Here is a 26,023-nt window from a genome sequence, read left to right on the forward strand (position 1 = left end):
TATATAAAAGCTTGTGTAAGTATAAAATGTGTTTGTCCATGCCACATTTACACACAAATACTCCCACTTGTTCTGTAAATCTTTTATCTCGCATAGAAGCGGTCGAAGAATATAACTCTCAGGTATTTATCTTGATTATTCAGGGAAGTAAGGATGCCCAAGGTTTTTAGAACATCGGTAGATCCAGGTGTGAGGCCCAAGAACTGATGGATTGCAGAAAGAAGCTTTGAGCAAGTGTGGTGATGTAACCCTAAGAACAAGGAACTTCCATTGCATATAACACTTACAACACATGACTTACATAAATGGAGCCAAATGTACATCTTCTTTCCCTCAGGAGAAATTTTATCTCAACACTTTTCACAGCTAATCACCATCTTTACAGATTCAGTATGTTAACATACTTCCCTAGTCGATTTGACCTTCTCAATTGTCTACATGTCCATGACTTCTGACTTGAATTGCAACATGCCATGACTTTTGAACAGTATTTAACTTTGTATTGAATTATGTTTTTTTGCAAAACATTCGTTTAACCATTTTCCATTCACGGAAAATATCAATTTTATGTCTTTACTGGTTCATTCTACCAGTATCGACATGTCTCTGACTTCAATCCATTTTGAATGTACAATTAGCTCAAGGAAATATTTTTCCCCTTTGTGATGAACATTAACATGGACTTTGCAAATGACCATTTCAACTATTTCCATGATCCTACAAATTGACTTGCTTGGCACTTCATTTTTTTTACCAAGTTTTAGCTAATACAGAAACTTACCTTCAAATTGACGATTCAATTGTGTTTGGCAGATGTCTTGCCTCCAATCTTTCTCAAGATTCAAGATTCAAGAGAGTTTATTGTCATGCCCCTGATAGGACAATGACATTCTTGCTTTGCTTCAGCTCAACAGAACATAGTAGGCATTGACTACAAAACAGATGTGTGTCCATTTTCAATATACTTGAATTCTCCTGAAGATACTTGAAATCAGTTCCAATTAACCATTCTTCGTCAGTTCGTAGTTCAAAGCAACAACTGTAGAATGGTTGCAGGGTGCAATTTGGACACATTCCATATTCACTTCTGTCACTGGTCCTCTATATCACCAAGTCTTGCTAAATTATCTGAGTAACCTCATTGACTGTTACAGGGAAATGAAGTTCAACAAGTTGCAGTGTGAAAATAAAATTTATCTGACCAATATCTAATCTTTTCTGCTCCAAGTCTTTAAAAACGTGTCCTGATTAAATTGGATGTTTTCCTAATTAAGGGCACATGACCAAACTGCTAGTTGTATGATTCCTTCCCTATAATGAAATAGTGTGTCATCTCACCAATCTGCATATCTGTTTGCTATCTGTTAATCAGAGTCTAAAAGGCATGCTGTTCTATATTACAGTTGCTTGTGCCACAGATGTGTACAAAGCATATTTGAGCAGCAATGCAGTAAGTATGGAAGAATATTACCAGAATGCTGCCTGGATTAGAGAGTATGAGCTATAAGGAGAGGTTGGACAAACTTGGATTGTTTTCTCTGAAGCACAGAGGTTGAGGGGGGGGACATGATAGAAGTATGTTAAATGATGAAAGGTGTATCTAGGGTAGACAGTCAGGACCTTTCTCCCGTGGTGAAGGGTCAAAAACTAGAGGGCATAGCTATAAAGTAAGAGGGGGAAAGTTGGGGGAGATATGAAGGGGGGCAGGTTCTTTTTAGTGTGGTGGGTGATTGAATATTTGTTTTAAATAAACCTTTTATTCCCAAAGCACCATTGACTTGGGTCACACGTTGTCGTATGTCCATTTGGCCACATGGCTACAAGGTACATCCCGGTTGAAGGCAGGGATGCCGAGCCTGATGCACACACTGGCTTGGGCTAAGCTGCTGCAACTTTCGATGAGCTGTTTCTGTCATGTTTGTGCTCTTGTAAAGAGCTGGCAGAGTGGCCAAACGTCTCTGATCTCCAAGTTGATGGGCTCCACTAAGCGCAGGAGCAATGGATGTTTTTCTTGTCAACCTGCCAAGTAATGCCATAACACTGCAGTGTTTTGTGGCAGATGATTTGCAGAGCAGTGCAGTTGCTAATGGTGACAAATTAAGTTGAGCTGTCCAACTTCTCCTGTCATGATTACGCCATGGTTACGCCACTGTAGTTCAAATGTGATGAATAAACTAGGCAAGTGAAGACGGGTTTGAATGCCTGCTGATATGACTGGACAATATTTTCATCAAATCTTTGCACGAGTTATTAACTTGGTCTGCTCGGAGTTAGAGACAGCATTCTGACAACATCTGTGTAATTCCATTTATATCTGCCAGCAGAGATTTGGCCAAACACTGCCTTTAATGTCGGAAGGTTGCTAGTTTTTAATTACCATCAAAAGACAAAATAGTAAAACATGGTTTACATGATATACAGCATGGTTGTCAATGCTAGACCTTGCTTACTTAAGGGCCTGTCCCACTTTCCCGAGTTACTCACGAATTCTCACGAGTTTTCCCCTTGATTCAAATTCGGAGAATGTCCGTAGAGAGTCCGTAGGAGTCCGTAGATATACTGTAGCGGCTCGTAATGCCAGCCGTAGGTGCTCAGGGCATCAGATAAGTCGGGACATTTTTTCCAACATGACAAAAAAGTCCACGAGTTAAACGATAGTCGGGAGGAGGAGTTCTTAAATTCTTAAGGGGTTGGACAGGCTAGATGCAGGAAGATTGCTCCCGATGTTGGGGAAGTCCAGGACAAGGGGTCACAGCTTAAGGATAAGGGGGAAATCCTTTAAAACCGAGATGAGAAGAACTTTTTTCACACAGAGAGTGGTGAATCTCTGGAACTCCCTGCCACAGAGGGTAGTCGAGGCCAATTCATTGGCTATATTTAAGAGGGAGTTAGATGTGGCCCTGGTGGCTAAGGGGATCAGAGGGTATGGAGAGAAGGCAGGTACGGGATACTGAGTTGGATGATCAGCCATGATCATATTGAATGGCGGTGCAGGCTCGAAGGGCCGAATGGCCTACTCCTGCACCTAATTTCTATGTTTCTATGTTTCTATGTTTCGTAGATCACAAAAATCTTGATTTTATTTTAAGGTCCTTTCAACTCGGCAGAGGACTCGGGAAAGTGGGACAGGCCCTTTAGAGTATCTCAAAGCAAGTCTTGCTCCAAGGCTTTTGCCCTTTGGGCTGCTAATATTGCAAGCTGATAATGATGTGCTTACAATGTTGAGATAACAAATTAATTTTTCAGCACTGACCTGGGTTTTGTCATGAATGGCAAAGGCATGGCACTTGCTACTGACCTCAAAGACAACTGCACACAAAGATCAGATAACATTTGTGGCATTATCTGCACCTCAGCCAATCCACCTCATGACACACAGTGACACAGCAGTAAAGTGGCTGCCTTACAGCGCCAGAGACACATGTTCAATTCTGACTATGAATGTTGTCTGCACAGAGTTTGTACGTTCCCCCTGTGACTGCATGGGTTTTCTCCGGGTGCTCCGGTTTCCTCCCGCACATGTTAGGTTATAGGTTAATTGGCCTCTACAAATTGTTCCCAGTGTGTAGGATAGAACAAGTGTACGGGGTAATCGTTGCTTAGTGTGGATTCGGTAGGCTGAAGGGGACAGTTTCCACGCTGTATCTCGACAAAAAACAAAAAACTTTAAAACTTTGTTGATGCCATGCAGCACTTTAAGGAGATTGTCAATGTCCAGCCATGGTGATGTCACCAAGCTATTTGAGCAATTGATCGTATTAAATAATTCTTAAAGCAAGCAAAATGGGGCGGCATAGTGGCACAGCGGTAGAGATGCTGCTTCACAATGCCATAGACCCGGGTTCAATCCTGAATAAACGTGCTGTCTGACCAGAATTTGTACATTCTCCATGTGACCATGTGGGTTTTCTCCAGGTGCTCTGGTTTCGTCACACATTCCAAAGACATACAGGTTTATCGGCTAATTGGCTCTGTAAATTGTCTAGTGTTCAGGATAGAACTAGTGTGGTGGGGATTACTGGTCGGTGTGGCCAATTCGCACATTACAAAGGAATATATCTGACGCTCAGTGATTTTTCTAGGAAGATGCGACCTCTAGGTTGACGAATGGTAAAGGGGCTGTCCCACTTTTGGGACCTAATTGGCGAGTTTAGAAGAGTTTGAAAAAATGTTGACGACCTCCTTCGACTATGTTGAAGACTAGCTTCGACTAACTACGACTAGCTACAACTAACTTTGGGAAAATTGGACACCGAATAGTGGAGAGTGAAGACGACCTCCTTCGATCTCCTTCGACCTCCCTTCGACTATGATGAAGACTATCTACGACTACCTTCGACTACCCTCGATTACCTACGACTAACATGCCGACCTACTACGACTAAACCTACGAGTAAAAAAAGTATCGATTTTTTCCATGGCGACCTTTTTTTACCCGCGGGCATTTTTTAACATATTGAAAAAAACTCTGTGACTAGCTGAGACCTCGAGTATGCGGAGACCACTCTCGAGCATGAAGGAGAGTTACGAAGACCTCCTACGACATCCTGTCGACCATGCTGCGAGTATGTTGAGGGCAAACTCGCCAGAACTCGCGGATTAGGTCACCCAGGTGGGACAGGCCCTTAATCAACTGATATTTTAAACATTTCATCAGAGAAAACATCAAAGCGATTGTCATAGTCATAATGGTACTTTATGCAACATATGCGAGGCATTTGTACAGTAAATGCAAAAAAAAAGATTGAAGGAACAGTTTGCACATTTGGCTTAATACCTCCTTAAATGACTTTCCTCCATAAAATCATCAGAACTTAATTTCTTAATTATACAAATTATTTGTAATTCTTGATTATTCTGTCTGTACAATAGTGAACAGTCATTAAAGGGTTTTGAGGGTCAGTTGGTAAACCTAAAACCAATCAGCTTTAAGGTATCCTTAATTCAATGTGGTGAGATTGCTCTGGTTAAGTGCAGAACCCATTTGGTAAATCTGAGGAAATCTTTCTGTAAAAATACACCAGCTGTTCCTTTTCTCCAATCAAATTTCCCCCCCATTTCATCAAGTAATTAATGTTGGGAGTAATGGACACCGTGCTGTGTTCAGAGACAACATCTCAGCTAATAGGTTGGATGATGTAATGAATTATAACAGTAATATGAGTGTAGTGTTTTTATAGCTACCTTTATAGAACCCAGAGACAAAATTATTGAAATCATTTCCATGCATCTGCTATTTTTATATTGTGCCTTCTGCAGATAATTTAATTATGTTTAAAATATATTTTCTGTAAATGCAAGTCTAATGGAAGACCTCAGCAGATAAAACGTCTTTCAAAATGAATGCATGACCCATATAGCAATATTAGTAATTGATGTGACCAATTATATTATGATTTTTTTTCCTGCAGATTTCCATTCTGCAAGAAATAATGCATCACTATATAAAAGATAAATTTTTAAAATCCAAATGCTCTGAATGTGATGTCCCAGGTTTAAAATTCATTTCCAAAAATGAATGTTCAATCATTTCCAAAATATGCTTTTAAGTGCTGTTATTATACATCTGCACAGCCGTCCTTTGACTATGCATTATACCTGATCACCACAGGAGTCTCAGCTGTTTCCATTTATACAGAAAGACAATTAATTAAGGTTGGACTGAACAGATGAAACTGCTTGTGCGGAGTGTCAGGTTGCAACTGGGGCTTTTAGGGCTTGTAGTTGCTTGAGAGACTTACAGGCCAGCTCTCCTGAGAATAGCTGTCAGGAATTCCAGACACAGCAGCTGGCCAGAATAATCTTAAGACTAACAGTCACTGGTTATGTTCATGCAACAACTAACCAAACAATCTCTCCCTCTATCTTTCATATTCATTATTTCATGGAGATTTATTTTTGCAAGTTTCTTGCCTGCTTTGATGAATCACACAAAGAATATACATAATTTTTGAAAGGTTAGATGGGAGTCTTTCAATGCTTTTTCCATACTGTAATATTTTAATGTTAATCATTTTCTTGAATAATTTATGTTGCGTTATTTCACATATAATGAATTCCTGTGTGTATAGAACTATCAAAATCCTTGCAGAATTAAACTGGACGCAAGCCTATGAGGTCTTGGTGCTTTCATTCTGCTCTTTTTGTTTTATACTGCATTCATTAATTTTGGGTGTGGATACTACTGCTCACTCATAACTGCAATAAAGCTAGAGAGAAAATCAGCTGGCTATAAACTGAGATGGATTGAATGCTGTTGTTTTTATCCTTGTCTTGTACTTGTGAGATTTTGATTCTATCCCAGTACAGGTTAGCTGGATAGGATTACAGAATACTATGGTTTTGAGGCTTATGAAGAAACAATAGCTCGCATTTTTTTAAATAACAGAATTATGCAACAGATATATAGTAAGTATCTGACCCATAACTAGTGCTGTCACAATAGGTCAGGCATTCAAGTAGCAACATGGTTTGATTTTGGCCGAGGGCAACAGGGTCTTCGCTTGTTGTCTTGATTTGATGAAGGCGTTACGTTAACATTAGTTCCACCTTGAGAAGTTCAACGTTCACTGGCCTACATGCGACTCTGTGATGTCTGATTGTATGGTTGATTTAGCAACAGGAAAGGGCCGCCACATCAATCACTGTTTTATTCACATCCCTCATCTTGCCAATCCAATTGTAACGCAACAGGTAGCGTGAAGGAATTCTGTCCGCCCAGAAACTCACCCTGGCTCACCTGCCTTTGTGTCTGGGTAGCTGGTTAATATGCTTGTCAGTCGATTAAATGAATGAGTCTAAGATGCATCAGCCACAATTCTTTATCAATTCTGTTTAAATTCAAAGCTTGTTTACCATTGTATATTTGTCTTCTGCACAAGGGCATGCTAACAAAAGCAAGTTAGCTGGCAAAACAGTGTGTACATTTGTAAATTCACTTGATTACAAACCCAGTCGTTTAACTGTTGATTTATTCACTCACCAGTCTCATCAGTGTGTTCACCAAAACTCTGCAGTGTTCTGACAATTTTCTGTACTGATCTTGTAAGTCAGTAAATTTGCACTAGGTTCTTTATGTGTCAGAGTGTGAGCCATCTGGGCAAGGTGGAATTGATTATCATTCATTGTTATGGTCTTGCCATTATTTGTGAATATAGGATTCCTATATTTTCATATTATCAATGTCCTTTCAATTTCAATGATTTATGCCATTCCACTTTTAAAACATTGTTATTAAGTTCATTTGTCTACATTATTTCTTCCTAAACATGTGCTTTCACGGTTTTCCATGTCACTTCCGAACTGTAAAAACAGAGCATGAAAACAAAATGCATATTCCCCAAGATATCATTCCAATAGGATCATAAATTGCAGTATAACAGGTGTCTCTTTTGCCATTGGCCTTTGCCAATAGTAAATTGTCAAGCAAAGATTTCTATTTTGATCCTTGTCCTTCATAACTTTGTATAATTCTTCATTTTCAAAGTGCCAATACATCAAAATGATTTGGTTGTCTCTGCCTAATAACTCTCAAGGTGAAGAAATTCTGATAGATTATCCTTTCACTCTCCTTGGAAATTTATTAATTCAAACCCCATTTATTACCAATTCACCATGGAGAATACAGAGAATGTGAAGAGTCAGAATAAATAGATCTTTAGAATGGAAATATATAACTTGTGGAGTGTCCCAAGGATCAGTTCTTGAGGGTGACAGAGTGTAAGGTTTCCAGGTTTGCTGATGACATGAAAGTAGTTACGATAATCGCATTTAAGGGACTTTTTGATAGGCACATGGTACAGGCAGGGAATGGAAGGACATGATCATGTGCAGGCAGATAGAGTTGGCTTGACATCAGGTTCGGCTCAGACATTGTGGGCCAAAGGACTTGTTCCTGTGCTGTACTGTTCCATGAAGGTTAAAGGATACAGCAGGGTGTGGATAGGTTGAATGAGTTAAGGGCGGCATGGTGGCACAGCAGTAGAGTTGCTGCCTTACAGCACCAGAGACCCGGGTTCGATCCTGACTGTGGGGTGCTGTCTATAATGAGTTTGTACATTCTCTCCATGACCACGTGGGTTTTCTCAGAGTTCTCCGGTTTTGTTCCTCACTCCAAAGACGTACAGATGTGGGTTAATTGGCTTCAGTAAAATTGTAAATTGTCTCTTGTGTGTAGGATAGTGCTTTTGCACAAGGTGATCTCTGGTCAGCGTAGGCTCAGTGGGCCGAAGGGCCTGTTTCTGCACTGCATCTTTAAAGTCTAAAGTGTGGGTGAAAATCATGCAATATCATGCACTTCTTTTAAGCAAGTTGGGCCGATGGGCCAAATGGCCTAATTTTGCTTCCATGACTTATGAACTTATGAACATTACTTCACAGGATCCCATGGAGTTATAGAGCTGTGCAGCACATACACCGGCCCTTCTGCCCACCATATCCATGTCGACTAAATTAGTCTGCTGGGTTAGTCCCATTTGCCTGCATTTGGCTCATTTCCCTCCAAACCATATCCATATATCTGTCCAAATGGTTTCTAAAAGTTATAATTACAATCTCATTTACCTTTTTAATAATCTTTCCTTCAAAGATGACTCTATCTCCTTATTATTCTTGCAATAAATTGAAACATTACAATTTGGGACATACTTCTACTGGTATTGTTCTGAAGTATTCAGCTTAACTTCTCTCTGAATCAAACTTCATCAGCCACCTAACATATATCTTTAAGCACTTGATTGCTAATGAGGTTGTCTTGTTGCTAATTTGCCATCATTACCAAACATAAATAAATGACGAGAAATCTGATTTGCACCCAGATATAAAGTTGACAGAGAGCCAATTCTGCTGGCCTGAACCTTTGCCAGATCCTTTTGCGAGCAGCCTCCAGAAATTATTTTCCAAGGATCTCTGTGTTCAGTTGCTCAGTGCCTGGTACAACCAGTGGGGTGCCTGAGGGAAGCAATTTGACGTTTGAGTCATATCCGCACTCAGATTCCCACACCACCATGCCTGCTTGTGTGCCTTGGATGAATAAAAGAAGCCAGTGTGGATATGGGATCCCACATAATTATACTATGTGTATGAAGGAACTGCAAATGCTGGTTTAAACCGAAGATAGACACAAAAAGCTGGAGTAACTCAGAGGGTAACTCAGCGGAGGAAGGAAGCAACGTCTCCCATTCCTTCTCTCCAGAGAAGCTGCCTGTCCCGCTGAGTTACTCCAGCAATGTGTGTCTATCTTTGGTTTAAACCAGCATCTGCAGTTCCTTCCGACACATCTATTCTTTCCTGCTTTGGTATCGATCTTCATGATTCCAAGGTGTGACATACACAGACATGAGAGATGGAATACAAAGTACATTCTGCAGCAAATAAATGTTTAAAAAATGCAATAATGTACATAGTTGGCAGAACTATTACACTTAGAAATTACACTTGTGGCATGATACATTTGACAACAATGCTTCGTTCAGTTTAGAGATACAGCATGGAAACAGACCCTTATGCCCACTGAGTCCACGCCGACCATCCATCACCTGTTCACACCAGCTCTATGTTATCCCAGTAGGGGCAATTTCACAGACGCCAATTAACCTACAAACCCACATATCTTTTGGATGTGGGAAGAATTCACAAGTCTAGTGTCAACTCCGGTCAGAATAAAGGGACAATAGTAAGTAACAATCATTTCAAACATGCAAGTGCAAAGTGCTGGTGATTAAATGAATTTCAGCTGTAACAGGATGTTCATTATTATTCCACTGTGACTTGTTTAAATTTGCTGTGATTGATATGTGATAAGCAAGTAAAAAAATAGGAACAGCATTTAAAAAGGTGGTGAAGATGTTAATAATGACCTGCGAGCATTAAAATAGCATTAAAAGAGCTTCATCAATGGAAAACAATCTCGTGTTCACATTACTCTAGCCCAGTCTGCAGAGATGAATAGAGAGAACTCCAGAAGCCTTTTAAAATTATTCTTTAACATCCCATAAGTGCAATTTTATTGCTGCCATTGCTGACAGCAGTGCAACAGAGATTAGCATGTCAGGTTGAAGCGATGGTGCTTTAACATCACACCAACGATGACTTCAGTAGCTGACAGCCAGAGAATGAATGCACATATTGATACCTGGTGCAGAGTTAGATCTTGAACTGTACTGAATTTGTTGGGATGGCAGTGAGGGACTCTAGAATTAATGCCAGATCTTCATAAATGGTGAGCAATGAATTACTCATTGTTCTTGCTGTTGATCTTTAACCAATGTTCCCTGCTTGAAAATGTAATTGAATGAATAAGATACGGACGGTTTTCAACTCGGATGCTGCTTATACTGAAATATCTTGCGAATACCGTCAAATGCTCATGCGAATAATGAGGCATTTGGCACACATTGCAGGCTTGTGCTAGAATTAAACAGTAATATAATGGTGTCCGTTATTGGTGATTGTCTGCTATAACAGAGCGAGGGGGGGTAAAGTTTAACCCAATGTGTAAGAAGGAACTTCAAATGCTGGTCTAAACTGAAGATAGACACAAAAAGCTGGAGTAACTCAGCAGGTCAGACAACATCTCTGGAGAAAAGGAATAGGTGACGTCTCAACCCGAAACATCACCTATTCCTTTTCTCCAGAGATGCTGTCTGACCCGCTGAGTTACTCCAGCTTTTTGTGCCTATCTAAAGTTTAACCCTTGGCTGGGAGATGGGTTAAACAAGCGAGAATTCGCAGTCCGGGAAGCCGCAGAGTACCTGGCCCCACACGCGGTGCGCTGGGGATGGGCCCGATACTCACACCACTGTCATGCTGCTTGCTCTCTCCGCTCCTGCAACCGAAAACACGCCACGTGACACCAACTCGTTTGGTAACTGGCGGAAGTGGGGGGCTGTGCAACAGGAGCCTCGGTCCAATATAACTGAAATACACTATAGAGAGGTCCGTTATTGCAAGGATTTCCTGTATTGCTGCATTTTGAAGGGCCACGTGAATGGATATGAACGTTTAGAGAGATATGGCCAAATGTGGGCTGATGGGACGGATTTAGCTGGGCATTTGGTTGGTATAGGCAAGTTGGGCTGAAGGGCCTGCTTCCATGCTGTATGAGACTATGACTCTCACATATCCTTCATGAGAACAAGACCTTGTTTGACCACTGAGTGTTGTTTGTTGGGGAGTTGATTATTGAAGGGATCCATGTTCCAGTTGCCCCCACCACCACACTTGGATGAGCTGAGGCACCCTGAAGTGACCCATGCTGCTTTCAGCAAGGGTAAAGCATTTCAGGCAAAGAGTGGTGTAATTTAAGGTGGGAATAATATTTTTAGCACACAAGAGGAAAAATAACAAATGTAATGATTGTTTAACAAACAGTGCCATTAATAAGTTGAGGAGATTTAGGGCTCAAGGCTTAAAATTCATTTTTTCGTCATACTCTGGCTGTGTTTTGGAATGAGTATAAATGCTTAAACAGTGTAATATACCCCTTTAAAATAACAGGTGGAATTATAGAAATATTGTCTTTGTTTTTGCATTTGAAATATTTGCATGGTGATTCTCGTGTTTAATGTAGTAACAATAGGGACTCAGGATTGTTAAAGAGGCTTACTTACTTTTAATAAAAAATCCAATGGACGTTAGTGATCTAACTCTCAGGCCCTGTTCCCCTGTGTTTAGGAACATTTTTATCTATAGGATTACATAACCGCTATAACTGATTTAAGTCACAGGATATGAGCATGAATGCACTCCTTTTTCTCCTCAGGGGTATGTGGAATGCAGCCAGTAACCACAAGTTTAATCTGCCGCTGGCTTTCAATAGATGTCCTCCAGGTGTCAGAATTTGCAAGTGAACTGTGTTTTGCTGTGTGTTACTATAAAGAGCGGCTCACTTTGGAGCAGAAGATTATGAGGGGAAAAAATGTTTTCTTCCACAAGCTCTAAATACACCATGGGTTTTGAGATTGAGGTTCAGTCTACAGCAACCCCAATGTCATGGGATCAGGAACCCTGGCAGACCTGCTTCTTCCACTGGCCAAAAGTGATCAAACTTTGCTCTCATGCACTGCAGAATTCCAATTATTACCAAAAACTCTGAATGCCTTTGTATCCTTTGGCTGCCTCTTCTGCCACATTTCTGCACAATGATTGTATCACTCTGACATGCAAGTCTCACTTCAACATGTTCTAAACCCAAAATGAACTTTTCCAACTATTTTGTTTCTCAGTAGTACACAGGGGACATAATAGTCTCATCTCCCTTGCTGACTCGGCAGTAAATTCTTCTGCTGGATTCCGTTTGCTCTGTTCAATTAATTTCAATTTTGTGAAAAGAGAATTATGTGAACATGCGCCAAGCGGAGATGGAGGCGGATATGATAGGGTATATAAGAGGCTTCAGGATATCCACGTGGATATGCAGGGAAGGGAGGGATCAGAATCAGAATCAGAATACATTTATTAGACAAGTATGTATACATACAAGGAATTTGACGGTGCATATTCCTTCGCCTCTTGATTTCCCCACTGCCACCGCTCCGTGTAGTTGAAAGCCAGCCCGTTGCAGCGCATTGTCCGGGGTTGACTCGCACAGCCAGATCTCGGTGAAGCACAGGGCAACGGCTCGAGAGAAGTCCTTGTTTGTCTGACGCAGGAGTTGCATTTCGTCCATTTTGTTGTTGAGAGAACGTAGATTTGCAAGGAATATAGTCAGGAGCGGTGAGCGTAATCCTTGTTGCCGGAGTCGGACGAGTGCTCCAGAGTGCTTCCCCCAAGTCCTCCTCTGTCTCACAGCCTTGGACATAAACACAGCTCTGCCGACAAGTGTGTCCAAATCATCCAGTGTGAGAGAAACCCGGAACAATGTTTGAAGGAACCGAATGTCTGATATTAATGAGTTCCTCTCTTATATATCATGTGCAGGCAGAGAGGATTAGCTTAACTTGGCATCGTGTCCGACACAGACATTATGGGCTCATGGGCTGGCAGGTTCCGGTAGTGTAGTGTTCTTTGTAAAGCACTTCACCATGCAGTGAAGAGGTTAGTGGTGAGGAGAAGGAGTTGTGATGAGGGTTTAAAGGCAGAGAGATTGAACTTATTCGCACTGTGAACTACAAAGAGGTAGCCAACAGGTCAAGAGACTGGATGATGTTGATGAGAAATCTTGATTAGATCATAATGTGGGGCCATTGAGAGATCTGGTCTCCATATCATATCATGGAGGCACGAGAGAGGATGTAAAAATGATATAAGAACAATGGCAGATGAACAGGCCCTTTAGCTTTCAATGTCTGCACAACAAAGGGGGGGGGGGGGGGGGGAGGGGGGAACTTGTGCAACTTTGTTGACGCCACGACTTGTGGACTGCCCAAGTGAGGTCTGCTATATGATTTTACCTAGTTGAATGCAATACCATGCATTTCACTGTACTAGGTACATGAGACAATAACGTATAATTGAATTGAATGATGCCAAGTTGGATTAATTTCATCTGCCGGCACATAATCCATATCCCTCCATGTTCTGCATATTCACATGCCTATCTAAAAGCTCCTTGGATGCCATTTTCGCATCTGCCTCCACCACCACCCCTGCTCGCACGTTCCAGGCCCCAACCTCCATCTATGTCAAAAAACCTCTCTTTTAAACTTTGCCCTTAAAGCGATCTCACCTTAAAGCTACGGCTTCTAGGCTTTGACATTTCCACCCTTTGACTGTCTATCCAATCTACGCCTCTCGTAATTTTATATATTCCATCGGGTCTCCGCTCAACCTCTGACGCTCCATAGAAAACAATCCAAGTTTATCCAACCACTCCTGATAGCCATCCCTGAAGATTCACAAAGCTGCACTCATATGTAGAAGAATTCTTCCAAGAAGAATCCCATGAGTCTGAATAGCTGAGGGTGGTTGTTGCTGCAGTATGTTTGTTGTTTGCAATCAACATTTCATTCCGATTCTGCTTTTCACACTCGTGGAACATGGTAAAGTAAGAAACATGTTTTATACATAACTTCCTACACTCTCAGTGGGAATTTACCGTAACTATTGAGAAGGTCAGAAGTGATAGAAGTAGAATTAGGCCATTCCCATCAAGTCTACTCCGCCATTCACTCATGGCTGATCTATCTCTCTCTCCTAACCCCATTCGCCTGACATCTCTCCATAGCTTCTGACACCTGTACAAATCAAAAATCTATCTCTGCCTTAAAAATATCCATTGACGGCCTCTTCAGCCTTCTGTGGCAAAAAAAGCATATAAATGCGTCTGCAAAAAAGAAGCAAAAAGATCATGATCTTGTCCTTTGTCACTTGTACTAAACATGCATTAATACAACAATAGTGTGTTATGCTGCACTTCGAAATCTGGTTCCATTAAAGTTAGTGGCATCAACTTGTACATCAAGCCAGTGTTATAGCACTAGATAGCAACCTGTTCTGGAAGTTAAACACTTTGATAATGAAGTCCCATTTGTTAGTATGTAAAGCTTGTGGTTTCCTTACATTTATATGTGTTGTGAGTTTTTATTTGTTGGCTTCGGACAAGGTGGTCCATTTGTGATATTAACAAAACGGCAGCATCCACCACCCAGTTGACTGTTATTCCAGCAGGGACAAAATTTAGATTCCCTTTGAAAGTCTTTATAGTTCAGTGATCTAAGGACTGGAGCCATACTTATTGACCTTTTTGATTCCCTTTAGCTTCAAGAGTAATCACTGCCTGCAGCAATCACATTGCCGACAACTACTGAGTAACACTTCGTAGCACAAATACACAGAGGCCCAGACATCCCACGAACAAGCAGCAGAAAGTGCCTTTGAATTTCAGTAGCTTAATGCTAGGGAACACCCTCTGACCCCTGGAGAATTTAAGTTTGATGTTCCCTCATTTTGGCTGATTGGTTTCTTTCAAAAAGCGCATTTTATTAAAAAGCATTAAATGTTCTGTGGCTCAATTTGACACAATCTGTAATGTTTGGTAAGCAACCAAGGCCTACCGTATATATTCATATCAAATTATTTAGTACATTCTGATTTCAGTTTAAGTAGGTCAGATCACTAGCACTGCCACTTGATTCTGATTGGAACTAAACAAGGCTAACAATTTTGTTAAAAGGCCACTATCTTCCTGCACATCATTGCATCAAATGCAAGTACTGCTTTCATCTTCAAATTATGTTCAACAAGCAATCATCAGAATATTCTTTACTTCCTACAATAGTTTTCCAGTGGCCTTCAGTTTACTAAGATACAATCAGACATGCATGCATTTTTGAGTTTGTATTTAGTGTAGGTTTGAGTTCATTTATTGTCACATGTACCAAGGTACAGTGAACAGCTTTTGTTGCATGCTATCCTGTCAACAGAAAGACAATACATAATTTAGTCTGTAGAAGGGTCTTGACCCGAAACTTCACCCATTCCTTCTATCCAGAGATGCTGCCTGTCCCGCATGTTGTGCCTTTCTTCGGTGTAAACCAGCATTTGCAGTTCCCTCCAACACATGATTGCATTTAAGCCATGCACAATATACAAATACATGATAATGGGTAAAATGTGAATAACATTTAGTGCAAAATAAAGTCCAATCAAAGATAGCCTGAGGGTCCCAATGAAGTAGATAGTTGCTCAGGACTGCTCTCTAGTTGTTTGTAGGGTGGTTCAGTTGCATATAACAGCTGGGAAGAAACTGTCTCTGAATCTGGAGGAGTGTATTTTTACGCATCTATACCTCTTGCCTGATGAGAGAGAGAGAAGAGGGAGTGGCCGGGGTACGACCCGTCTGTGATTATGCTGGTGGTCTTGCTGAGGCAGTGTGAAGTGTAAATGGAGTCAATTGAAAGGAGATTGGTTTGTGTGATGATCTGGGCTGATTCTCTGCAATTTCAGGAACAGCTTCTTCCCCACTGAGCAGTCCTTCTATAAGCTCAGATACTGTTTGATTCAACCTCGACCCTGTTGTGGACATTGGACTTTGAAAGTGTCTATGGAACTGTTGTGCCACAGTCAGTGGCGTAGCGTGGGGGGGGGGGGGGGGGGGGCCAGTGGGGTGGTTGCCCCGGGCGCTAAATTTTTAGGGGCGCAAAAAAATTGTTGGATAATTTTTTTTTATAAAATGGCAAATAAAATTGTTCTAAAGGCTCTTTGGCAGCCTTCCCCTGAATTATTGTAATCATTTTTTTTTGCCATTTTATAATTTTTTTTTATCCAACAATTTTAACCAACCAGCGATCTCCCAGCTCCGAGGCCAGGTCGCCGCTGCCGCTGCTCCAGCTCCGATGCCGTGTGGCCGCTGCCGCTGCCCCCGCTCCGAGGCCAGGCCGCCGCTGTCGCTGTCCCCGCTCCGAGGCCAGGTCGCCGCCCCAGCTCCGAGGCCAGGCTGCCGCTGTCGCTACCGCTGCCGCCATCCCAGCCGCTGCCGCCGCCGTCCCAGCTCCAATGCCGGGCGGCCGCTGCCGCTGTCCCAGCTCCGAGGCCAGGCCGCCGCTATCGCTGCCGCTGTCCCAGCCGCTGCCGCCGCCGTCCCAGCTCCGATGCCAGGCGGCCGCTGTCGCTGTCCCAGCTACGAGGCCAGGCCGCCGCTGCCGCTGCCCAGCTCCGAGTTCTGGTCGCCGCTGTCCCAGCCGCCGCTGCCCAATTCCGAGTTCTGGTCGCCGCTGCCGCTGTCCCAGCCGCCGCTGCCGCTGCCCCAGCTCCAAGGCCGCCAGCTCCGCCATTAGGCCTCGGCGCAGGCGGAGACGGGGGATACGACAAAATAAGTCGCATCCCCCGAAGGAAGAGACCAAAAATGTGTTCCCCCCCACACACAACATAATAAACCGAAAATCAACTAAACAGGACAAAGGAACAACACAAAAAACCAAAAAAAAAACAGACAGACTGCAGGCGAGCCGCAGCTGCTAAGGCAGCGCCGCCATCTTTTTGTTAGGTTGAGAAAATAAATACAAAACTTGGATTTATAACAGCTCATGGGCCATGGCTAGCCGCTAATGAGGAGGCGCAATATTTTTAACTGCCCCGGGCGCTCAAAACCCACCCTACGCCACTGGCCACAGTTGCTGAGAATTATATTCTGCACTATGTATTTTCCCCTTTGCTCTACCTATTGTACTTGAATTTGACTTGATTGTATTTATGTATCATATTATCTGATTTGATTAGACAACATGCGAAACAACATTTTTCAAAATGCCTGGGTACACATGACAATATTAAACCTAAACCTAAATGTGAAGCCCAGTTTTCTTTACACCGTGGAGAATTGGATGCATAGGCTCACCTGCAAATTCAGGGAAAGCAGTAAAATGTGGATAAAAGCAACTGCAGATACTGGTTCACAAAAAACGCCACAAGTTGCTGGTGTAACTCAGCTGGTCAGGCAGCATCTCTGGAGAAGGGAACTGACGAAGTGTCCAGACCCAAAACGTCACCTATCCATGTTCTCCAGAGATGCTGCCTGACCAGCTGAGTTACTCCAGCACTTTGTGCCTTTTCCAATGAAAGCAGATCTGACCACATGGAACGCTTGAAGAATGGCAGGAGAATGGCATTGAGAGGGAAAGCTGGATCAGCCATGACTATGTGGCGGCGTAGACTTGATGGTCCGAATGACCTAATTCTGCTCCTTTGACGTATGTTATGAACTTGTTAGAGACCTTGGATTGACTCCTCGTGTGGAAATGAGAAAATCAGGCAAAGCAGCCTCTCTTTAACAATTATTAAAGGAGATGGCCTGACGGGATAAACAATGTTTTAGTTGATTATAATGGCACTGCCGCAGGATTGTTTCATTTGTTGCAGAATATGCAACAGGGAGATTGCCCTTGTTTAGGGCAAATAAAGGCTTCTCGTGGTAAAAGTGTGAGATGTTGGAAGGTCATCCATCCCCTTGAAAATGGAAAAAGGTCTGCCGGTATAAGTAGGAAATCAATGATGCGTGCGTTCCTCTCAAATGCACATTTTTCTTCTACATCTATTTCCACACTCCCTCCACCCATTGGTTTCAACAGCTGAGAATTCCAAGCAATTCGGTTTTTGCCTATACCTCATGAGATTGCAGTGGTGAGTGTATGGAATATTCTGCTGCGTAGAGTTGGTGCATCAAAGGCATAGAGTGTGAAGAATATGTGGTTACGCTGAGAGGATTTAAATTCAATAAAAAATTTAAATGAAGTGGAAAAGCAATGTTCTGGGATAGGAACCCTCTTCTGTTGGTCTCCTGCCCAGTTCTCCTTCAGCCTCCCCACCACTTGTCAGAACCTCTGTAGCCTGCGACCCCCAACCACATTCACCCTCTTCCCTACCCCACGACTAACTTTCCTCCCAACCATCTTGACGACTAGTTTAAACCTTCTCCTTTCTCGTGGCTTTGGAATTAGCCAACATGTTCCCCGCCTTCCTGAATTTTCATCCCTACACATCTGGTGTTGAAACAAGGAACTGCAGATGCAGGTTTTCAAAAAAGAAGTGCTGGAGCATTTCAGCAGGTCAGGCAGCATCTCTGGTAAACATGGATAGGTGATGTTTCGGGTCAGGACCCTTCTTCAGACTGATTGTAAGGGGGGAAGGGAGAGGGGTTAAAAAAGGTGGAAGAGAGGAGGAATAGGACATATTGCGTCAGGTAATAGGTTAATACAGGTTAGTGGGGGGGGGTTGGTAGGCGGATAGTTAAATCTTTCCCCGCTCGCATTAAAACTGTCCTCTGGTTCATGATTCTCCTACTCTGGGTAAAAGATTCTGTGCATTTACCCTGTCTATTCTTCTCATTATCGTTTACACCTCTATAAGGACACCTCTCATCCTCCTGCGCTCCAAGGAATAAAATCCTAGCCTGCTCAACTTCTCCCTCCACTCAGGCCCTCGAGTCCCGGTAACATCCTCGTAAATCTTCTCTGCACCCTTTCGAACCAAACAACATCTTTCCTATAACATGGTGTCAAAAACTGTACACAATCCACTATACATATAGGCAACTTGGGTGTCAGCAGTGAATCTGAGCGTGTTATTTCCAAATACGACCATGTAGATCAAGCTTTGGTATTAAAGGAAAAAGCGTGTTATTACAAAAAGCATAAATCAAACCAGCCATAAGCCACAAGATGCCTGTTTGTCAAGTTTGGTTTAGTTTAGAGATCCAGCGTAGAAACAGGACCTTCTGCCCACCGAGTCTGTACCGACCAACAATCACCCATTCACTCGTTCTATCCTACACACGAGGGACAATTTCCAGAAGCCAATGAACCGATACCTGCACGCCTTTGGAAGGTTGGAGGAAACCGGAGCACCTGGAGAAAACCCACGCGGTCACAGGGAGAAGGTACAAGCTCTGTACAGACAGCACCCATAGTCAGGATTGAACCCAGGTCTCTTGCGCTGTAAGGCAGCAACTCAACCATTGCACCACCGTACTGCCCTATCCTTCTGAGTGGTGTGGTCAAATGGGAAGATGGCGGTTCACAACCATGAGTAATCATTAACAAACAAGTTCCTGATTGTGCTGAGAGCTATTTAAACTACTAGGCAGAGAGCAACAAGGGAAGTGCCTGAGCAGTGAGGCTGAGGAACACTGCAAACTGAGAGAAAATGTGAGGAAAGAGCTGCATGAACCTCTGTTTTAAACTTCCTAAGGCTACCTTCTCCTCGAGTGCGTAATGCTGACTCCAAACTGGAGAATAATGTATCTTTACTTTTTAAAATATTTTTATTAGAAGCAATGTACAATCGTATACACCGTGGCATATAACATAATACATTTTGTGTACAACTTCTTGTTTTAAAATTAACAATAGAAAAATAACAAAGCAAGAAAAAAAAAGAAATGTATCTTTACAAGAGGCACATGTCAACAATTGTTTGAACCCCAAACTTAATCAATTCTGTACCAACCCAAACAGGGAAGTTAGGAAGTAAATGAGTAAACCAGCTCAGTTTGAATGTTTAAAAAAAAAAAATCAAATACTGAAAATCTGAATTGATCAGCTGGAGGTCAATAAGTAATATTTTTTCCCCAGTAACAATGACTAAAATCCACCTGATTCTCTTTAGTGAACTGAACCAAACTGAATCTTTTCCAATGATTTCAACTCTTCAAACACATATATATCAAATCTCATAAATTCAGGAGAATTTGCAGTATTTTAATTTATATTAAGCTAAATATATTCAGTATCAAAAGTATTTCAGTCTGTCTGAAGAAGGGTCTCGACTTGAAATGTAATTTGTCCAATCTCCCCAGAGATGCTGCCTGACCCGCTGAGTTACTCCAGCATTTTGTGTCCGTCTTTGGTATAATAAGTATCATCTCGCCATGCAGCAGTTGCGAACAACATACAGAAATATGAAAAACAATGAAAAATCAATAGAGGCAGTTTTCAATTGGTATTTGTCTTTGCATTTACAACTGTTGTTGTTTGCCACTCATGCTACAGTTATACTTGGAGTGTCGATCCATTTGTCTCATTATGTGTTCTCAGTGTTTTCCAAGTCCCTCATTTTCATCTGTGTTTTTGTTTTCTTGTCTCATTCCCAGGTCCTCCCCTGCCTTGCTCCACTGCTTCATCAACCCCAGTGGAGCAGTACAACTCCCCTCCCCCTCCTTCTGAAGTCCATGAGAACCAGCGAATGTTGCTCAGCAATAAGATGACACAGGCAAACCCAGATTCAGACTCAGATGAGGAGTTTGTTCCCAACTCTTTCTTGGTTAAAACTGACTCTGGAAGCCTGTATGTTCCCACAAATGGTGAGTTGAATGTATTTGCATTATTTATCGTGAACCTGCCTTCTGCCTTAATGCTGTGCTCTAATATAAATTCATGCTGTGTATATTGACAAGTAACACAAAATGCAACATAATTATTAACCATAAATAATTCCAATATACTACCAACACACATTGTATTTTCATATTGGCCAGTCTTTGAAAATTGCAAATGGAACTTACAGTGTAAAATGGTTCTGTCTCCATTATTGTACCTGTTGTGTTTATTTAAAAAATGTATTCATTCTAATTATCATAGTCTGCAGTCAATCCAAAGCACCTTTTACATAACATCAAGAAAGTGCAGTGACTTATCAAGTACTTAATGGTACGAAAGTTGCTGCTTTTTCACAGAAAGCCATTGGTCCACTTAAAACAGACATTGATTGGTGTGAGCAATTGGTTTGAAGTTTCTAAGCAAATTCTAATTGGGAATATAAAAATAGTTATTGTTTCCGTGCTACACCAACAATAACAATTTGCATCTGCCGCATTGTTCTTGGGTAAAAGAGGGCTTCTGAATGTACAAGGTATTAAGTGTTGATGTTATTCAAAGATGATTTGAAGGGAACAAAGAAATATTTGATGTTGCTATCGGTTTATTATTATTGTCATGTGTACCGCAATACAGCAAAAAATCTGTTGTGCATATTATTCAGGCACAATACATGAATATATCAAAACAGTACAAATGTGAAAAAGAAAGTGCAAAATATATGCAGCTGCTGCAGAGACCATGAAATAAAAGTTCAATTCCACAATGAGGTAGATTGGGAGATCAGGAATATATCCTTGGCATTCAAGAGGTTAATTCAGGAGTCAGACAACAGCATGTTATTGATCAATGTTCTTGATTCTGGTGGTATGTGCATTCAAGCTCTTGCATCTCCTGCCTGATGGGAGAGAGGAGAAGAGAGGGTAACTGGGTGTTGATGGCCCTTGATTATTTTGCCTGCTTTCTTGAAGCAGTGTAAAGTGCAGATAGAGTCAATTGGGAAATGTGATGGCCTGTGTGATGTACTGGGCTGCAACCAAAACTCTCTGCAATTTCTTGCGATCTTGAGCAGACCAGACGCTTTAGCAAGCTGTGACGAATCTGAATAGGATTCTTTCAGCTGTGGAAATTGGTAAGAATCATTGGAGACATGTCGAATTTCCTCAGACCGAAGGAAGTAGAGGTGCATTTTCTTTGCCTCACTTTCCTGTACTTTTTTGACGAGGGAACATTGTGTAATCGTTATTACTTTTTGTGCATACAGTGGCAATCATGTTTCTTACATTTGAATGGGGACCACGCTTCCAAAATAATTACTTGACTTCTAAGCTATACTTGTTAGTTTCTGAAAGGCTTGGCATAAAAGGCAAAGGCTTCTTTTTTCTAAATGACCGCATTATTGCCTTCCAATAATAGGGCAAAAACTAATGTAGAGTTGAAGGAGTGCTTGATGCAGTCAGTAATGACTCAAAATAGATGGACAAGGCTGTGAAGATTTTAAAAGTAGGTACAATGTCTTCGATATGAAAATCAATGCAAGTGGATAAAGATGAATGGAGCCTGTGCAGGTTAAGACTTTGGCAGCAAGTCCTCGAATAGATGATGTTTTTGAAAGTTGGCGATGAGAAGAAAGTTTGAGAAGTGAAACCTTGAGGTGATAGCGAAAAAAAGCTTTCATCAGTGCTAGAGTAATATGTGCAGGAGACTGAGATGAAAAAAATGGGCAGAATTGAGCTGAACACCAAGATTGTGGACCAAGGTCTTCAGAAGGAATGGACAGCCTATAAGACTTGAGGCTGTTGATGTTGGCAGGAGCCAGAAAGGCTGCTGATAATCTGCAGGAAAGCACAACATGGTAAGTCGTAATGTTGGAACAGAACTTTGATTTTGCTCCATTTGTCCATTCTGCTCTTGGGCTGATATACGTACCACATGTGCAGCAAGATCACACGAAAATGACTAATAATAATTGCATTCTGATCTTGGTGACGTGGTTGAGGAATAATTATTGACCAGGGCACTTGGGAAACTCTGTGCTGCATGTCTCTGCTCATCTTAACTGGATTCTGGTTAATGAGCTATGATTCCAGAACCTCATAGTTATTACTGTGTTTATTACTGATCAAATCTATCTGCTCATAGAATACTTTTCAGTGATGCCTTGATCACTCCATTCCACTGAAATATATTGCCATCGTCAGATGCAGATGCATGGCAGATTAAGTTTAATGCAGATAAATGTGAGGTTATCCACTTTGGTAGCAAAAACAGGAAGGCAGATTACTATCTAAATGGCATCAAGTTGGGAAAAGGGGAAGTACAACGGGATCTGGGGGTCCTTGTACATCAGTCTATGAAAGTAAGCATGCAGGTACTGCAGGCAGTGAAGAAAGCGAATGGCATGTTGGCCTTTATAACAAGAGGAATCGAATATAGGAGCAAATAGGTCCTTCTGCAGTTGCACAGAGCCCTAGTGAGACCACACCTGGAGTATTGTGTGCAGTTTTGGTCCCCTGATTTGAGGAAGGACATTCTTGCTATTGAGGGAGTGCAGTGTAGGTTTACAAGGTTAATTCCTGGGATGGCGGGACTGTCATATGCTGAGAGAATGGAGCACCTGGGCTTGTACACTCTGGAGTTTAGAAGGATGAGAGGATATCTCATTGAAACACATAAGATTGTTAAGGGTTTGGACACGCTAGAGGCAGGAAACATGTTCCCGATGTTGTGGGAGTCCAGAACCAGGGGCCACAGTTTAAGAATAAGGAGTAAGCCATTTAGAACGGAGACGAGGTAACACTTTTTCTCACAGAGAGTGGTTCTTCCTGTCTGTGGAACTCTCTGCCTCAGAGGGTGGAGGCAGGTTTTCTGAATGCTTTCAAGAGAGAGCTAGATAGGGCTCTTAAAAATAGTGGAGTCAGGGGATATGGGGAGAAGACAGGAACAGGGTACTGATTGTGGATGATCAGCCATGATCACATTGAATGGCGGTGCTGGCACGAAGGGCCGAATGACCTACTCCTGCACCTATTGTCTATTGTCTATTATCACCCAGGAAACATTATTAAGGCAATCGAAAGAAACTGGTGCTGTGGAACCACACCAGCATCAGCAATTATTTTCAAGAGTGAAGGGAAGAACATTTCCAAGAGACATGTTAGCAATTCAGAAAGAGATAAAAAGCTATATTTCTATTGATAATGGTGCTCAAAAGTAGAAAGTCATTACAAAGTTGTTCACAGAGCAGTCCTGAGCTACCATCTACCTCATTGGAGACCCCTTGGACTATCTTTAATCGGACTTTATCTTGCACTAAACGTTATTCCCTTTATCCTGTACCTGTACACTGTAGATGACTTGTTTGTAATCATGTATAGTCTTTCCTCTAACTGAATAGCAAGCAACAAAAAAGCTTTTCAGTATACCTCGGTACACGTGACAATAAAACAAAACAAAACAGAATCAATGTTTAAAAATGGTTGCTAAACCAAATGGAAACCTTAGATTCACCCTTATCTAAGCACCTAACAACCTGGTGCCTCATCCCATCATGATCTTCCTCTCCCTCAGCATTTTGTTTAGTTTAGTTTAGAGATACAACACGGAAACAGGCCCTTCGGCCCGCCGAGTCCGCACCGACCAGCGATCCCCGCACATTGACACTATCCTACACACACTAGGGACAATTTTACATGTACACCAAGTCAATTAACCTCCAAACCTATACGTCTTTAGAGTGTGGGAGGAAACCGAAGATGTCGGCGAAAACCCACACGGTCACGGGGAAAACGTACAAACTCTGTACAGACAGCTCCCGCAGTCGGGATCGAACCCGGGTCTCCGGCGCTGCAAGCACTATAAGGCAGCAACTCTACCATTGCGACACCGTGGCTATATCTTGCGTCCCATTCATTTACACCTTAAACCTCCATCAACGCATCTGTCAAGATTACAGCAGATCTGTGCTCACTGTAATGCCTATGATGATGCAGGTTGGCTGCATTGTTAATTGGAAATGCATTCAGCTTAGTAAATAATTGCTCCAGAACTGGAATTGATAGTTTATCTGATCTATTGTATTGCTGATATTCAGATTTAAGAAGATTCCCTTTTTTAAGCAGAAAAACCTATTTTAATTCCAAATATTGACCACCTATCTGTGAATTACAGCTTGTGAAAATACGATTTTTGGTACGTTACCAACTGTTAACTGAATGTGATAAGATGAATTGAATGTTCAATAAGAATAAAACATTCCTATAAAATGATTCAATCCAACGCTAGAGACTTGATTTAATTGGTTTTCACAGAGGATCAACTGTTGATACCTCAGAACATCTGGATGGCTCTTTAGCTAAATCCTAGTTCACTGTTAATATCACTTCATTCAATATTTCATTGGTTTTGTTTGACGTCCAAATATCTTTTTTGTTTCTAACATAATTTACCAATTTAGAAATTATTTTGCTTTGTCCAATTCATCTGAAAGTCTGATGTTTAAAAGGATGCATGCCTCTTATTAGAAGTGGATTTTTGGATATTAGACTTAAAAAAAGTCTATTTCTCTGATCATATGTTTTTGTTTAAAAGGGATATGAGACCATTCTGACACTATTCAGAACATTCTTGGCTGGAGCAGTATTGAACTAGGGGGTAGATACAAAATGTTGGAGTAATTCAGCCGGACAGGCAGCATTCTGGAGAGATTGAACGAGGGGCCCTGATCACATGCTGAAGGAAACAAATTCCTGTTCATTCTTCCTTTTCCCTGGAAAGATTCCCTAACATTGTCCTCATTTCTATAGTATGGACCACCTCTTGACCTATTTGGACTTGTTTTGTAATTTTAGTACTAATGTGGGTTTTTTTTTGCCGAGTCAATGGCAGAGACTGAGGAGGGACTTGATAGAAGTAAATAAATTTATGAGGCCTAGATAGGGTAGAGAGTCAAACCTTTTTCCCCAGGGTGGAAATGTCAACACCTAGAGGACATAGGTTTGAGGTGAGAGGGTCAAAGTTTAAAGGTGAAGCGTGGGGGCAAGTTTATTTACACTGATGATGGAAGATGAATGGAACGCGCTGCCAGGGGTGGTGGTGAGACAGGTACGAAAGTACTGTTTAACAGACTGTTGGTTTGGCCTATGCACATCCAGGGAAAGGAATGATATGGCAGATGAGATTAGTTTTTCTTGGCATCATATTCAGCACAAGCATTGGGGTCCAAAGGCCTGTTCCTGCTGCTGCCATGTTCGATATTCTATGTCTTGTACAATTTA

The 26,023-nt window shown here is 41.8% G+C and overlaps 1 protein-coding gene across 10 annotated transcripts in view; it reads left to right on the forward strand.

Annotated features, from left to right (window-relative positions):
* Window positions 1-26,023, forward strand: part of tenm4 (teneurin transmembrane protein 4) — a 549,066-nt gene that overhangs the window by 281,922 nt on the left and 241,121 nt on the right. For all 10 annotated transcript variants that reach the window (XM_033022541.1, XM_033022543.1, XM_033022544.1 and 7 more), the window contains exon 4: window positions 20,525-20,734. In XM_033022541.1, the coding sequence (XP_032878432.1) occupies window positions 20,525-20,734 (210 nt within the window). The remainder of the gene's footprint in view (window positions 1-20,524; window positions 20,735-26,023) is intronic.

Source organism: Amblyraja radiata, chromosome 6 (genome assembly GCF_010909765.2).
Source record: "Amblyraja radiata isolate CabotCenter1 chromosome 6, sAmbRad1.1.pri, whole genome shotgun sequence".
Classification (NCBI taxonomy): Eukaryota; Metazoa; Chordata; class Chondrichthyes; order Rajiformes; family Rajidae; genus Amblyraja; species Amblyraja radiata.